The sequence below is a fragment of the Manacus vitellinus genome, unplaced genomic scaffold (genome assembly GCF_001715985.3).
Source record: "Manacus vitellinus isolate BGI_N305 unplaced genomic scaffold, ASM171598v3 scaffold_40_pilon, whole genome shotgun sequence".
NCBI classification, from domain to species: Eukaryota; Metazoa; Chordata; class Aves; order Passeriformes; family Pipridae; genus Manacus; species Manacus vitellinus.
In genome coordinates this window covers 3,002,377-3,020,040 of record NW_021940541.1, presented here as the reverse complement: position 1 = coordinate 3,020,040, position 17,664 = coordinate 3,002,377, and the positions used below count along the sequence as shown (strand labels likewise).

At 42.1% G+C, this 17,664-nt stretch overlaps 1 protein-coding gene across 1 annotated transcript in view; it reads right to left on the bottom strand.

The window, feature by feature from the left end:
- ADAM12 (ADAM metallopeptidase domain 12) overlaps positions 1-17,664 on the bottom strand; it is a 164,414-nt gene that overhangs the window by 17,357 nt on the left and 129,393 nt on the right. The window contains exons 11-13 of the mRNA XM_018078430.1: positions 13,138-13,315; positions 8,066-8,155; positions 6,134-6,329 (exon numbers count right to left, since the gene is read on the bottom strand). Coding sequence (XP_017933919.1) covers positions 6,134-6,329; positions 8,066-8,155; positions 13,138-13,315 — 464 coding nt within the window. The remainder of the gene's footprint in view (positions 1-6,133; positions 6,330-8,065; positions 8,156-13,137; positions 13,316-17,664) is intronic.

Here is a 17,664-nt window from a genome sequence, read left to right as displayed (position 1 = left end):
TTCTGCTCTGAAGTGTGGGTTTTATTTCCAGTCAATAATTGCTGCTCTTTGCAAGATTAAGAGGCCCTTTTTTTAGGGCTCTTTACTACTCCATGTTTTCTTTCCATGAGGACAATTAACAGCACAATCAGGTCATTCCCAACATTTCAACTGCTCCAATAGGGAGACTGGCTCTGAGGAGACAAGGTGTTAAGGAGATACACTGGCTAAAACTCTGACCAGAGATCTGGTAGCTGCATTTTTGTACTTCTGACAAATCAGCCAAACTAAACCAAAAGAACTTGGCAGCAAATAACGTGGTGGCCTAAAGGCTGAGAATACACCATTTCTACAGTGTTCCTGGTCTTTAACAGAGACAGAACATCTGCTAGAATCTTACTTTTTGTCAAATGTTTTGAGCCACTTCCAAGTGTGTATGCCTCTAACTGTGGGGAAAACATAGCATTTATTTAAGCCATCCTGAAGATTTCATTAGAAAGCCTTAGAAAAAAAAAATCCTCTTTTTTTTTTAAAAAAGGGGTCAGATTCCTAGAGAAGAAAATACATATATGATTGTAAAACTTCCAGTCAGTGTGGATCTTTTCACTAATAACTCAGAGATTAAAACTTAATTAACTATCTGCATTTCACAGTCAGAAGCTTGACTAATACTATATACTGCTGAACAGCAATTTAATGCTATTAAGAACAAAATATTAAAAGTTGGAGAGGCTTAAGACAGCACTCTCTTTTTTACATACTTTAACTGGAAAACTCAGAAAGAAAGGCACAGAAGGAACAGAATATGAGCTGTTGGTTCCCTGGAGAGAAGGACAAGAGCTTGAAATTCTTTGCAAGATTACGATCAAGGTTGCTGAGTTCAGAATATTTTTTTCAAATCTGGAACTATTAAAAGGGACTCACGCAGGATTCTTTCAATTCTTTTCATAAAACTACAAGCAATAATCAAAAAATCAACAAAACCATCCAGACAAGGCACTGTGCAAAAAGCAAAAGTCAAATTTCCATTTTCGGCATGTAGATTCCTCCTCATCTTTCCAGGGTGAATATCAACTATTCAGCTTGAGATAAACATTAACATGTGCATATACTATGCTGGCTTTGGAGGGAAGGGAAAAAACATGCTGTGAGCTAGAGGCCAAGTAAAACTCCTTTTTCTAAAACCGAAAAATCAAAATGAAACGAAAATCAAAATGAATGCTCATGTTCCGTGCTTTGACTGCAAGGGACATAAAGGCTTATTTTAAAAACGGTGTTAAAAGGAGAAAGGGCTCACTGAAATACTGAGAGAGTTTCAGGTATTTATCTTCCTCTTTCACCTGGTTAAACTTTTTTGCATGGTTGATTTTTTTTTAATGTAGAAGTCGAGTGTTCTACAGATGATGGAGAGCAGCCTGCTCTCTTCCTGCAGGAATAGAAGCACATCTGCAGCATCCTTGCAGGGCTCAGACAGCGAGTTTTAACTCCAACCAATAACACTAGACAAGAAAAAAGATCTCATGGAGTACAAAAAAACTCTCCCCTGCCAGGCTCAGAGCAGTGTGTGTGTGAAAACACCTGGTACCCAATGATGATCTGTGACTTGGAAACCAAAATCCAGTCTCAATTTTTATCTGGTTTCAAACTAACACATGCTGGTGCTTGGGATTCAGATGGCTGTTCCCTCTCCCGGCTGGCTTCTCATAATATTTGGACTTTTTATAGACGAAAACATATCAGAGTGTAAGATACTGAACAGATGGAGCTACCAAGTTAAAAGGAGGTTTTCAGAGGGTGCTTAAGGAAGGGAATTGTAATGTTGTGTTTCTGGAGGAAACTCATTTATCACGATTGCACCACAGAAGCTGAAGCAGAAAGTCCTGTCTCTCTCTATTTTGCTGCCTCTGCAGACAGAGGCAGAACGATTTGTGAAAGATTTCTAGTGGTTATTAAGTGCTTTGAGCTGGATGAGCAGAGTTTATTTCACTCTGCTACTGGTAATTATAGTATCATGACCCTGTAATTAAGGTCCTGTCAGCCTTTCCACGCCAAGCCTTATTCAAGGCATTAAATCAGCCATTTGAAGCTGCAGAAGGTCAAAGCTCAGCACTGCAGTTGTCAGGCTGGAGACTCTTTTTTCTCCAAATGTGTATATTGATGAGTTCACTTCTTTCCCTATGGACTTGCAAAGAAAAAAAAAAAAAAAGAGATGTTGTACATCTTGGGAGTGGGACAGAAATGCTGTGTCATTTCAGACCTGCTGTGATGAGAAAACACCGGCAGGGGCTCCCAAAAGGAAAGAGAGAAAGTTCTGACCATGGTGCTGATTCCGAGAAACACCCACTCTCAGGCTGACAGCAGCGAAGGAAGACAGTTCAAGGCAGTTCCCAGATGTCTGTGGGTGTGGAGGGGGAAAAAACCAACCTCTGAGTAACAGGCTGGAATTCTGCTGCCCAGGCTGTGCCAACCGGCACCACGAGCTACTGTGCAAATAAATGCAAGCATGAAAATGCAGTTCTCTGCCATGGGACCTGAATTTCATGCCATTAAGCTTGTTTTACTGTGCTGATGATGCAAAGCAAACTTTCCACAAGCTCCCCTCGGCCTCTGTCTCCATCTTGGTGATCCCTGTTATGTCTGTGCAAGAGCAAGATGGGGTCGAGCATTTTTTTTGCATTTAAGGAGTATGATGTCCCCACCTCTGAGAATATCTTAATATCATTTACCTCTCCAAAAGAAAAGGCCTGGCTATAAAACTGTGATGACCAAAATAATTTGATTTTACTGTATTCAGATCTTCACAGTGCTTGGATAATTAGCATTTTTGCCAAACCCACTTAGCAATGGTTTGGTCAGATAACTGAGATGGGCAGCCCAGGTATTTTGTCTATATAGGGTTGTACCTGGTTTGTGGCAAACCCCACAAAGTTCTTAAAACAGTGTCAGGTCTTTGTAACAAATATTGACATCAAAATTAAGAATGTTCCTGCCTAAACAAATGGCCATGTCTATGCAAAACACTGAAGTGTGTTCTAATTATTAAGTTTATGCCTGCCATTGGCCCCCCAGAATCATTGCTTTTTTTCCTCTTGGGGAAATATAGGAAAACACACTGACAAACTTCTTCCTTTCCCTAAAAATCATTTTCTTGTCAATGGAGAAAAAAGCCACAGGTCTAAAGTTGAGAATCAATAATTTCTTTGACTTAAGTAGCTTTACCTGTGTATCTGTTTCTCTGGAAAATGCTAATGGAGTAGCAGATATCACACAGAGGCATCACTATTGATGTGTTTCTCAGTCACACTCCTATCAAGAGGTCACATCAGTGCAATTTGATATTTTTGAATATGAAACAAAAAAGGTCACAGGCAATTCCTGAAAGTTGCTCCTTAAGGATAAAAATGACATGAATTATGGTGAGAGAGAATAGAGAAAGATGAGTATCCTGGGAGCAGACTGGAATCTCCTTGTCTCTAAGAGGAATTTATGGCTATTTTTGGAGACTCCTCTTCTCTTTCCCACCAAGCTTTCCATGCAGGTAGGAAATAGCAAAAGATATTCCTCTATTTGATTTGAATTTATCTATTGAAAGCAACAAAAACAACCCCAAGGAAATGCAAGTACTTCTTTCTGGAAACAGGTTTCCTACTGCCCAGCCTGATGTAAACAAGCTCTGACAGTGTTCATCATTTTTCTTTAACTAGACCTAAAAATATTAAGATTGACATTTATCATTGGGCTTCTGGACATCTGTAACCTGATGAATAAAGAAAGATATCCAAAGGAAGACATTAACAAGGAATTCAATATACTGAATATTATTTTAGGAAAAGTTATTGCATTTTGTTCTGCATGGTTTTTTCCTACTGGGAAGAAGAAAATAAGAATATAATAAAAATGAACTGCGATCTGCTTTAATTTTATGGGATAGAATTTTGTTTTAAAAAGCACAAAATTACTTCACTCTTACACAGTTGTTAAAAACAATTCTAATCAAATACAACAATCTGGTAAAAAATTCCAGTGTATCTTTTTGATACAAAGTCCAGACAGAACATCTTAGAATGTCAAGTCTCTCTGTGCTGCAAGCAAGGCTGGAAAGACTTTTTTGTGTGTTTTTTTTTAATCTGTACCATGATATTTTTCGACTGTATGACCCACCTACCCCCTCTTCCTATTCAACCCCACATCTGCCACTTCATACTTCAGCCAGGTGTGTGATAAAGCAATGGATATTCACATCTGTAGGCTTTAAATCCAGAATATAGGCATCATTATAAGTCTTCGAGGCCAGCTTGGATGGGGCTTGGATCAACCTGATCTAGTAGAAGGCATCCATGCCCATAGCAGGGGGTTGGAACTTGATACTCTTTAAGGTCCCTTCCAACCCAAACCACTCTCTGATTCTACGATTATTTCTAATTTATATTTCCAAGAATATGACAAGAATTAAGACTTTCTCTTCAGGTTTGGTCATGCCCCATCCCCCCTCTTCCAAATCCTTATCCTTGGATGTTCCCAAGACACAAAAAAAAAGGTTATTCCAGTAAAAGTCTGTTTGAACTTTGTTCTTAACAAAACATCTTTCTCATAAGCAGCCCCCCATAGCCTTGACCACTGGAGACTCCAGGCACAGCACTGCCCATATTGAACAGTCCCAAGAAGGAAGACAGGAAAGAATTAGGAGAGCCCAGGGGGTTTGGAGGACTTGCTGTGTTAGGAAACAGTCCTGGCAAGGCAACTGCAGCAACTCAGCTCCCTGACCTTTAGAGGAGTTTTTCTCAGCCACTGAAATTATTCACAGCCTGACCGAGTAACTTTCCATGGCCTGGGAAACTGGATCGGGAGCAGATTTTGCTTTATACAAGAGAAAATGTCTCTGTATCCAGGGAATTAAATATCCCAGTCTGACTGAGGCTGGAGGCTGTAACTGCCCATGCCTGTATGAGCTCACATTAACTCTGTGGTGCACGTGGGATACAGAGGAGGGGATCAGATGCACCCTTTGTTCCACGTGAGGAGTTTTATTTTGAGCTGGAACTCCTCCTGAGCACGTTCTTATGCCCACATGGTCCAGTTGACCTGCTGCCTCTATCATTGATACTAGTTCTTGAGATGCTTTAATGCTCTTTTAAAGAGAAATTGTGAATGGTCCATGTCCCTGGGAAGATAAGTTCTTCACTAGACTTATGAGAAGGGTTTTGACTAAGGAAACAACTGTGTGTCGTTATATTGATAAGTTTTGGAACAGAGTTAAAGGCAGAGAGATCCTGAATTGAAAGAGGCTAAAGGAGGTGGAAAAGTTAGTTTAAAAGAAGTAATTACATCTATCTCTAAATAATGTTTCTCCTCAGGAGACGTAAAAGTGGTTTTCAAATTTGAGAGAGGGGGTCAGTGAGATGCCAGAGGAGACATGAGCTGTCCACAGAAATGCAGGAGGCCATAGCAAGATACTGAGTTAATACTTGCATTTCAGTGGAAGGGCCACAGGGCTTTACTGAAAGGTGAGCAGTTTTCCTGGGATATATGTTCAGGATAATTCAAGAACTCGTGTTATCAGATTTCTACACAAAGGAGTTAAATTCCCATGGGAGAATAAAATCCCTTTCTGCCTCAGTGCATACCCTGCTAAAAGTGCTGTCAGGAGGCAGGTTTACAGGTAACACCAGTTAATCAAAATGCACCCAATGATACTAGAGTCTGATGTTAATGTCAAATCCTGAGCCCTGGTTTGGGATGTAGGCAGACACATATGTTTTGCAGATGAGCTATTTAGAGCACAGGAGGAAGCTCACACACCATCTGAAAAGGGATGTGATTTCAACCTGCCAAGAGCAATTCAGCACTTTGTAGGGTGACATAAGGCCATATCAAAGTCAGTATAAAATGATTTGTCTAAGCTCACCTATCCATTTGCAGCATGTTGCAGAATGAGCCTAGTTACTGTTGCTCTCTACCTCCTGCTGCAAGAGATGAACACGACAGCAAATCAAGGCTAAAATGAATCACAAAGTGATTCCCTCATTATTCAGTTCTCCATTTCAGAAGAGAATAGATACAGATTGGCACTGTATAAAATCCCTCCAAATCACATGGTTTATTTTTTTTTTCTCCCCCAAGCCTGTCTGACACTCAGCTCTGTTCTCCCACTCACCTTGGCCCCAGAGGGTGATGCACTGCTGCTCGTGGGTCTGGCAGATGCCATTGTAGCAGTACCCATCCACCCCGTGGCACGTGTGCCCGTCGTGCAGGTACACATTGGCTGGGCACTGAGGGCTGGCTCCCGTGCAAAACTCTGGCAGATCACAGGAATTACTGGACTCTCTGCAAGAAATCCCCGCTGGTTTTAACTGCAAAACAAAAGACAACTGTAACTGCTGCACATGCAGCACACGAGCAGCTCTTTCCACTGGCCCCGCACCAGCTGACTGCAGAGGACAGTGTAAGGGTTACACAGCTCTTTAAAGGCATTTGTTTGGCACGTGTTGGGTAGGGTTTGGCAGGAAGGAGGGTCATGCTGGAGCTGCAGCTGCAAACTTGGCTCACGTGGGTCAGGGCAGAAGGTAAACCCAGCCCTGGTGTTTTCAGTGTGGCTCCTCCATCGTGCCTGAACACACGGGCACAGAAACACTGTGATGATCCATAGCACTGGCCAAAAGTCAGATTGGAGCCCTCTCCATCCATGTGGCTGTAACAGCACTGCAGTGACCAGGGCAGCCCACTGATCACAGAACACTGTGCTGTGTTAGGGCTCGTGAAGTCACCAGCCCAGTTGACTACATATTCAGATGCATGATGATTTCCTGGGATGAAAGTTGGGTTGGATGATCTTGAAGGTCATTTCAACCTTAATGAGTTATGTTTCCTCAAGGAAATGCTGCCGTCATGGACACCAAGGTCTTCTTCAACTTCAACAGAGACTCCCTCTCCAACAGAGGAGACTGAGGGGAGACCTCACTGCAGTTACAACTTCCTTGGGAGGGGCAGAGGAGGGGCAGGCCCTGAGCTCTGCTCTGTGGGGACCAGGGACAGGACCACAGGAGACTGGAGTTGTGTGAGGGCAGATTTATCTTGGATATCAGGGAAAGGTTCTTCCCCTAGAGGGTGGTCGGGCACTGAACAGGCTCCTCAGGGCAGTGGGTACAGCACCAAGGCTGCCAGAGCTCAAGGAGTGTTTGGATGATGCTCTCAGGCACATGGTGTGACCTCTGGGGATGGTCCTGTGCAGGGTTGAGGGTTGGACTCGATGATCCTTGTGAGTCCCTTCCAACTCAGCATATTCTGTGATTCTGTGAACTTATTACACAACAAGTCCATGTAACTGTTCCTATCCTGTCCCCATTTCCCTGAGTAACTAAATTCTTTTAGGAGCTGAAGGCATCCACTAGGCAACAGTGGAATGTTCCAGCCTGAACATTCACTTCTCAACACCAGCCACAAAAGATAGGTGTGTTCTCAGAACAGCCCTGTATTTTAATCACTTTCCCTTCGGTAAAAAGCAAAGAGAAATGAAGATTGATTTTGCTAAAAAACATTTGCTCACTGTGGTGAGCACTTGCTGCTCTGAGCTCTGAGGCAGATGGTTGCCACAGACACGATGGGAACTTGCTGAATGCTTTATTAGCCCATATGCAAGGCGTGGTATGAGAATTCAAGCAGGTAAATGCCTGTGGCAAGTTGGCTTTTACAGTATGTTAAGAGACCACAAGAGCTGATGATCTGCTATTAAAAATACATACGCTGTTGATAGAATTAATATTTTAAGAGCCTTCCCCAAAAAGATGGTTCAGCATTTAATGACTGCTTGCCATGTAAGCACGAAAAAAATCAAAGCATGCAAAAGTTCATTAAAAAAAAAAAAGAGGTTTTGCATGAGCAAATGAAGTGGCCATAAATAGCACAGACATTTAAAAAGTCTGGTGATCTGCTCCTTTTTTTTTTTTAAATTTCTTACATGATACACAAGCGTTGTAACACTTATTGATACCAATTTACTTGTTCTCCATCCATGTTCACTGCTCTGCAGTAGGAAAATCATGGAATTCTGCCCACACTCCACAGGAAAGAAACATTTCCCAAGGTTTACCTGGCAGTCTTCGCAGCAGAGTCCATGTGCACACACTGCTCCTGGTTTCAAGGTGCAGGTAGTTGCGTTACAGCACCGGTTTGTACATTCCTGGATAAATTTAGAGAATAAATTTAGAGCAGACAACCTTCAGTCACAATGAGCCCTAAATCAAGAGGCTTCCTATAGCTCTGCCAAGAAAAGCCAGGCATGAAATCATGAATTATGCATGAAATTTGACAACTTGATCCAAACAGCCTTGTCTGCCCTTCGATTCAACAAGCCCAGTAAGTGTAGTAAACCCAGAGAAGCTGTTGAGGGAGGCTGGTTTATTCCAGCTATGGCTCTAATCCCACATGTCACAAACGACTCAAGTGCTCTGACACCAATCCTGTTTCAGTACTGTGGTGTTTTATTTCCACAGAAGGCAGTGGAATGATTCCATTGCCTCCAGAGAGGATCCAGGGCCTGTGTTGCAGTTCTTGAGCATCACGACTACAGCTCTATTTTGTGATAGCTGCTCTCTGGGGCTGCCACAGAGAAAGATGGTGACACTATTCCATGTAATCTCTTATCAGGATACATCAGTAATAGAGCTTGGAGAAATGGAATGAGTATGAATTGCAGTCTCACTACCTGATACATCCCAATTTCACACTTATGGATTAGATGGTGCCATGTGTGGGCTTTTGCAAACTTTACTCTCAGTAGAAAAAGGTAATAAGGAGTTTCAGAAAATAATGGATTTGTTTTTCCAAGGTTATTCTCACAAGCCGCGAGTTACATCAGCTGAGCTGGAATCTCATCTCTCTAACAGAAATAGCAGCAGATAAAATTGCTCTTCAACTCTGTTAAGTCAGTTTGACTTAGCAAGGGATCACTAACAATTTAGGGAACACAGGGAAAACAAGGGGGTTAGAATGATGTTCACAGCCTCTTGTCACTTCATTGGCTTCTGTAAAGCTTTCCAAGGTAAGGCAGGGCTAGCACTGCACTCAGGAGTAAAGAGCAAAATGGTTCTCAGTTTCACTCTTTTCTTAGATAATATCTTCCTTAGATAATATCTGCCTGGATATACAAAGCTAACTGTGCTGCTCCCAAGCAGTGGGACAACATCCTGCCCCTATTTTCTGCTCATGTTAGAAGGCAGCAGGCTATGGAAATATTGCTGTGCAGCTGCTGCATTTAAACACATTTTATGAATTCTCCTTCAAAGTAACCTGAGAAAAGTAGAGTGGAGGAAAGCAGTGGCAGTCTCATTTAGGTCCTTCTGAAACAGTCAGCCCCAATACCCCATCCTTTGCCCCTACCACAGCCATGGAAAGCAATCAGCATTCCAGAGGCAGACTGGGATAAAGACACGGTTCTTTGAGTGATGTTACAGCAGCCACTGAAATTTCCAATTACTAACTCATTTATTACTCATTGGAGGGAATGAGCTTGGTAAATAGTTTTTGTGCCTGGGCTATCAAATTGTCAGGAATGGTTTTAACATAAACAGGCAAAAAACCAGGACAGGCTCACAAGTCTTCTGGAGGAAAATGATTTTTTAAAGAAATGACTGTTATGCTGTAGTTATTATTGTTTATTCTTATTGAAAAAACCAGAAATGATGGGAGGGGATTTCTAAGTCTCCTGGCTCATCAGGGCAACTCAAGCAGACTAATGCCAAAGTAATTGTAGCATCACTTACATGATGCCAGAGACTATCCTGTAGACAGGACACCTTGTTTTCATCTTCTCTTTTCTAGGAACACAAGAAAGAAACCACTGGGACAACCTATAGCCCTTCTCTCCTTGTTTTCCCCTGGCAGCAGCCAGCAGCAAATGATTAAGGACTAGAAGGTGAACAAACACATGAGACACAATTACAATCTTCTGGCTTTCCCTTGGCTCCATGGGTATCTTTATCACCTGTAACAGCCAGTGAAAAGGAATTTGCACACAGTCACAGTCATGGGAGCAGCTCCTTCTGTTTGTTTGAAACCTGCCATTTTCTACCTTCCTTTGCCACAGTTCTTGTCAGGGGAAATTGCTCCTCGCTCACCTTTTCCACTTTTGCTCATGATTTTATCAGCTTCTGTCACATTTCCTTAATTTTCTTCTTTTCCAGCTGGAGACCCTTTGAAATTTTGAACCACCCTACTGCTTTTCTTTCAATCTTTTTCATTCTGCTTTATCCTCCCTGAGATCAGGGAGGGGTAGGGAAAACCTGCTCATGCAGCTTCAAGCGCAGCAGATTTATAGAGCTCTGCTGGTGCTTTGTTTTGTTTTCCTATTTCTCCCCTAGTACTTTCTAACAGCCTATTTACCTTTTAGACCACTCTGGAGCACTGAGCTGACATTTTCATGACACTATTTATTGCAATATGAAGTCTTGTTCCTCTGTGGTCAGAGTCAGCTCTGAGTCCATCATTTTCTTTGTGATTTTTGGAATGTGTATCACTCCTCACCGAGTCCCATTTCTCATCTTAATGCCTGGTCCAGCTTTCTCAGAAGGTTTCTCTGCAGTCCTTCACAGCCAGATTTCATCTTCTACCAGCCTAACTAATATCAGCAAATTCAGACTATTCTTCTTCCCAAGCTGCTTATGAAAATGCTGAATTGTGTAGTCCCCAGGGCACATCTCGTGGATACATCACAGCAGATCTCCTTCCACTGTATAAAATGGGTGATTTATACCTGGCTGCTTTTTCTATCTTTTAAACCAGTTTTTGCCCATGGAATTTTCTCTCATCCTACAGCTGCTTAGTCTCCTAGAGAGGCTTTGGTGAAAGCTTTGGTCTAAAGCCTCTCTGGACTCCTAACAGTGTTGCAGTGACAGCACCATCCTTTCCATCCACTTGCTAAGCCCTTCAGAGCACTGTGAAAGGTTTATGAGGCAAGATTTTGTCAGACAAGATTTTGTCAGACAAGATTTCCTGGCACAAAAGCCACGTTGACTCACCCCTGGCATGTCACAGCTGTTTGGGCACTAGCTCTTAATTAAATTTGGAAGTAATTTGTCTGACTTCTGAGTTACCAGTTCATAGTTCTCTGATCCCCCTTTGCAGCTGGTTATAAAAGAACATTTTCACCTTTCAAGGACCAAGGATTTTTAATTCTCTTCTTTCTTTCATCTTTCCACCTGTAATCTAAACTAACTCTCCTTCCAAAGACACTGTAGCACATCAGACATTTTTGGTCATCTAATCCAAAATTAAGTTAGAATCATAAAATCATAGAATGTTTGAGTCTGAAGAGACCAAGAAATCATCCAGTTCCACCCCTCTGTCATGGGTAGGGACACCTTCCACTAGCCCAGGTTGCTCCAAGCCTCATCCAACCTGGCCTTGGACACTTCCAGGGATGGGGCAGCCACAGCTTCTCTGGGCAACCTGTGCCAGGGCCTCACCACCCTCATAGGGAACAATTTCTTCCTAATATTTAATCTAAATCATAGAATGGTTTGGGTTGCAAGAGAAGGAACCATCTAGTTCCAACCTCCCTGCCATGGGTAGGAACAACTTCCATCAGCTATCCAGAATGATATATAATTCAGATCCCTGATAACATACAGCCAGTGTGTGTTATTGTACAGCTTTCCATGCAATAGAATACTGCAACACTATTGACAAAACTCAGCTGGTATAAATGACTGGGCAGTGAATTATTAACTAATCACACAGGTTTTCTGGTACCACTCATATTATAGCAGTAAATCCCAAATAAATTTAATTGCACCCAAGCTGCAGTTTTCCAATATAATTAAAAAGGAAAAAAGATAGAAAGAGGAGGCAAACCAACTCAGGGATTGCTGACATTAAGTGGCTTTGACTTGAAAAGGTATCACTAACATTCAAAAATGAAAACAAGAAAGATAATCGGGTTAGAAAGACATTTGCAAGCTGCTTGCACTCTATTGACTTCAAACAAGAAGATAAGCCTGCTTCCTCCAACCTTGTTACCCTCCAGAATGAGTGAACTGCCAGGAAATCCTTAAGGCTTGTATAAATCCAATGCACTCTATAGACAGGATGCAGCAATATCTTGCTGTTTTAAGTGCCCTCATCTCTTTTGTCTGCAGACCTGTATTTATCACAGGAAACAAATCCCTCATGTGCTGATGCATTTAATTCAGATAATCGATACGGCCAATGAGGAAGGGATGTGAAAGGGATAAGGATGGCAGCTTGGATATTATTTGACCCCAGGTTTTGCCTCTCTCCTCCTGATCTGAGGAGGCCTCTGACAGATTCACTAAACTAAATGGAATGATCTTTGAAGCAGCAGCAATCTGTTTGGGAGGAAGAGAAGGCTATTTCTGTTAGTAAAGTAATTGGCCAGTGGGAAAGAAAAATCTTATAGTGAAGGAGAAAAAGGTCTGGTGCCTAAAAGCTGAAGCTTCAATGAAAAAATAAATAGCTAGTATTAATGTTTATATTTATATAGCATTATATAGAAGGGCAATGAGGCCCTGGCACAGGCTGCCCAGAGAAGCTGTGGCTGCCCCATCCTTGGAAGTGTCCAAGGCCAGATTGGATGGGGCTTGGAGCAACCTGGGCTAGTGGAAGGTGTCCCTGCCCATGGCAGAGGGGCTAGAACTATATGATCTTTAAGGTCTCTCCCAACACAAACTATTGTATGATTCCACAATTTCTATGGTTATATTGATATTAATATAGATATATTAGTGGCTTTTCATGGACGGAAACAAACCTTCAGTTAGCACATGGTATAGTGAGAAATTTGGGCACAATTTGGGCAGGAATTCTGTTCACAAATTTGAGTTTAGATGATTAGCTAACACCTAAAGGGATTTCTCTTATTAGGAACATGATTGCCATGTCCAGTCTGCTGGACAAGCCATGAGAGGGTTTGCTCTCTAAGGATGATCCAAACACGTTCTTAACTCAAGCCCTGTCTGAACTTCAGTAACTCAAATGCCAGTCAAGAGGCACTCCCTGCACTTCTGAGGACTCTGAAGTTTAAGCTGATGAAACAGAAACAGAGAAGGGAGAGTTCTGTTTTACACCAGATTTAAACATGCCAGACCAATCCTCCACTGTTAGAACCCACAGGTGGGAGGTTAGAACTCTCAGGTGATGTCTCACCTCAGGCTCCCCACAGTCACACTCCTCTCCATCTTCCACGTAGCCATTCCCACACTTCTGGCCACCAAAGGACTCCTTGACCTCAGGCAGGTTAAAGAGGCACATTCCCACTCCTTTTTCCAGGCTGTTTTCCAGGTCCTTTCTGCTGCAGCTGCTGAATACCATGGGAAATGGGTAGCTGGAAGAAAAATACATGGAGACAAAACGTATTATCAGACGAAAACCCCTCTCTCCTGTCACACTGGTGACCTTTTGCACATCTGTGCACTAACCAGAAGATTGTGTTCACTTTTTATCACCCTTTAACACAAGATTGAGATATAGCAATACACTGTAAACTGAGCCAAACCCATTTATAATGATTTCTGACTATGAGTAAGGGAATTTCCATCTTTATCACTTCAATTTGTAGCTGCTGTTAAGCACTGGAAGTTTTCACATTTGAAATTCCTTCTCCCTCTTTTGCATATGGAGTTATAATGCAAATTTTGATTATGAACATAAAGAAATGCTGGGCTTGCAAGTAGTATTCCTGCATTTCCAGGACTGCACAACATCCTAATCCTTCTTGGAAAATTCATCCTCAAATGGCAAATTCATTCATCTTGCTCTGCAGAATAACAAAGTTCCTGCTTTTTCAGGGGAAAAAAGAAAGAAAGAAAGAAAAAAACTACCGTTACTTAAAAAGAACCTGCTTCTTCAATTCATAAAAGTTGAGCTTGGGATCTGCGTGATTAAAGCAAAGACAATTCTCGTTCTAAATCAGCATGACTGTAAAAGCACTACTGAAAACACCCACATTTTGAATTCCCACTGCTGGGTGCAGGATTGGGCCCTCCTGTGCAGGCACACAGTGGCTTTGATTTCCTTTGCAAAACACACAGACCATGGTAACAAAATGATCCTGTGTGGTACACTAGATAATTGTTGGGGGGTTTTTTTGCCTCTTGGAGAACTTAATTCCATCTCTACTGATGAATGTTTGCGGTTTGACTCGCAGATATGAGGCAAAGTGGCACCTGGGTCTGCCCACCAGTGTGGTGTCCTAGAGGGTGCTGTGCCCTCTCTACACTGGCATGGCATGGAATCATAGAATGCTTTGGGTTATTAAAGATCATCCCATTCCACCCCCTGCCATGGGCAGGGACACCTTCCACTAGCCCAGGTTGCTCCAAGCCCCATCCAACCTGGCCTTGGACACTTCAGGGATGGGGCAGCCACAGCTTCTCTGGGCAACCTGTGCCAGGGCCTCACCACCCTCACAGCCAAGAATTCCTTCCTAATATCCAATGGCCACATGGTTACATGGAATCTGTATCACAAGTACATTGTAAAACAACACCTCCCTTAAGACTTGGCACCTTCATCATTGCCAATCCCTGGTCCAGCAGTAATTCAACATTTTGGCAGCACAGGAACCAGCTGGGTAATTTTATTTTACTCACTTTACTCACTAAATGCTTTGTGTCACCCATGTGTTATTAGGACTATTATCTTTACAGACAAGCAAGGTAACAGATGGAAATTCTGCACTGCTGAACTTCAGACTTCGATTAATCTCCTGGTGTTTCTAATATCCTGAAATGAAAAGCTTGTTTTGGGGATGATGATGCCTGTAGGTATCAGAAAGGGATCATTTCTATTACAAAGAAAGAAATGTTTGACAACTCCAAATGCAATAGAGCTTCCTATGCTGGCATAAGGATGTTATTTAGGATCTTCTAGAAAGTTATTGGTACCTTACAGAACAGAATTTATTTTGTGACTATTTAAAATTACCTCTTTTACAGTTCCTTTTGCAATAAAACAGCCAGCTCATTGGAAAAGAACATAAACATGACTCTGAAGAAGAAAATAATTTTCCTGTATAACTATAGGGCTTGTCAAGTTAAACTAAACAGTTTGGAGTTTCACTGAAATATGACTTCAGAAAGTTAATAGGCATCTCCACTTAAAAAGCTGATTTCTGGAAAATATCAATGATTCAGCAAAATGTCAGAGTCTAAGATAAATAAAGAAATTTCAGAAGAGCGCGAGGTAGGAGCCAGGCTGCGAGCTCTGGGCCCTGAGGGAGAACAGGGAAGGTACTCAGAGTAATGGAATAGAAAATAAAGGCTTTTGGAAAACCTCTTACTGACCATTTCATATTAAGCAATAGGGGATGTTCTTAACAGGACACCTCAAACTTCTGTCCTACCCTTAGTTTGATTGGAAAGAAAGCTCACACAATTCTGTGTGAACAAGTAAATGGATGCACAGTCCTGAAAACACCAAAGAAAAATGAAGAAACCCAGACAGATCTGAGTGATAAATCCTGCTGAGACCTTGATCAGACACAATCCTCATATCAAAGTATGAATAAATGAGTATTGAAGCATCCAGGCAAGATACTTCCCTTCAGTGACACAGAGTTACTTTGATATCCACTGAGGTGACACATACACAACTTACAGGGGCTGAAATCCATGCAGGAACACAAATAATGCAGTTTTCCACGTGACGTCTCTCAGCCACACAAGGATCATGAGAACAGCTCACCAGTCAAAACTGTCAACATTTTAGGGCTGTTCCTGTGCATCCATGAATGTTCAGAGTCATGTGCATGGATGTGAGATGTGTCTGTCCATCAGCAGGAGGACAGAATCTTCATTCTGTACCAGAGGTGAAATAGTGTCACTGCTAATGAAGGAGGTTTATGTTTTCCCCCAAAGGAACTTCAGGCTGTTTCCTATTTTGAACTCAGACACTCATTCATCTTCTGGCTTTTCCTGCTCCTGACACTGATTTCCTCAGCTGACATCAGTGCAGCACATGTTATGTGATGACACTTTCTGAAAATACTTTGTCTTTATCAAGGAAGCTCAAAATAAAGGCATACAAACCCAGACATGAACCCAACATGGAAACAGAGCAACTGAAGGGTAACCACGCCATGTAAGAGGAGATCCCACATCAATTGATGCCAATTGATATTTCATTGGAAACTCGATTGATCTTTGGTACTGTGATATTCTGATACACAACCACTCTTTGGTTTTTTTGATTAAAAAAAAAAATCCCATATAGCAGCCATAGCATTTGATTGTCATGATTTTAGGCTAAATTTTGGCTGTCTTTGCAATTTTAAAGCTGTTTCATCAGAAGCGTGAAATCCCTGACAGATGGGAAGGGAAGCCATAGACATCAGACATCAGGAGCATTAGGCACAATGTTTGAGTGAATCTGGGACTTGTGAAAAATGGCAAAGGAACGGTGATGTGAAAGAAACTCATCCTCTGGACAAATGCAACAAGTTTCCTCACACTACCCTGCCAAGAGGCTTCAGACCTCACCTGCAAAGAACCACCTTTGGGCAGGAAAAGGGAATGGGGACTCCACAGTAAAGTCAGTCCTTGACATGTCTCCAAGATTTCAGTTACATGCTAAACAGGGATGTTTGTGCTTTCTGTGGTAGCTCAGACATTTATCTTATTGGAAAATCCCTCAGCTACCAGTTCATAAACACCACTGGGGAACCTTCCAGAGGTAAAAAATTCATTAGCTATCTTTATACTCCATTATTCTTCACTCATTTTCTTTTACAGATCATAATTTTTTTCTGCAGTGGGAAAGAGAAAGCAAATTTTAGTCCAACCTCATTCCTATTCTAAAATGCTGAGTATCCCACACATTTTTTACACTATTGGAATCTGTAGATTTAACACACTATGGATTATTTTGTCAAACTGTTCTGGCTGTGGGTACAACTCTACAGAACTCCAATTGTGCCCAGCACTACCATCAGTCTCTTCAATGTTTTCACAGCAAGGAAAATCATTTCAGTCTTTCCACCCCTCTTGAATCCACAGCACTCCTCGGTGTCTCCTTGGTGCTTAAAAGATGTATGTCATTCCCAGCAACAAATATCCAATTTCCCAGCAAAAGTAGCTTTGTCTGCTCCTGCAAATGAGACCTTTCCAGTAGGAAGAGGACCCCTGGTAATTCATTCCTTTGGAAACAGAGCCTGGTCTTTTCCTCTTCATCTATATTTCAAGCACTCAAGCCATCCAAATGCCAGGTTCCTTTATGTAGTTTTGCATTTAACCTGTGGTAGATGGTTCCTTCCATTAACCAAGTGAAATGGCATCATCACTGTGTCAAGTCCCATTTAAGACGAGAGGATTCTTTGTACCAGCACCTCATTGCCCAGCACAGGCTTTTTTTGGCATGAAGTATAAAAGCTCACCTCCATCAGCTCCATTTCAGAGGAATTCCCCTTCCTAAGGGGCTGAGTAACCAGAGAGTACAAGCACAGGAACAGAGTCACTGCCCCAGAAAAATTATAGTCTGGAGAGATGAGACAACCAAAGCATTCAGGAGAAATGGAGGGGCCACTGATCCATGCAAGGTATCCCAGCAGATCAGCTGCAGATCCTCCACTGCTGAGGCTGATGGGACATGTTCCCATCACTGTCCTTCCCATTGCTCCATCTGGGAAATGCCTGGAGGGACACTGACTTGGACTGCAGGAGATGTGTTCTCCATTCC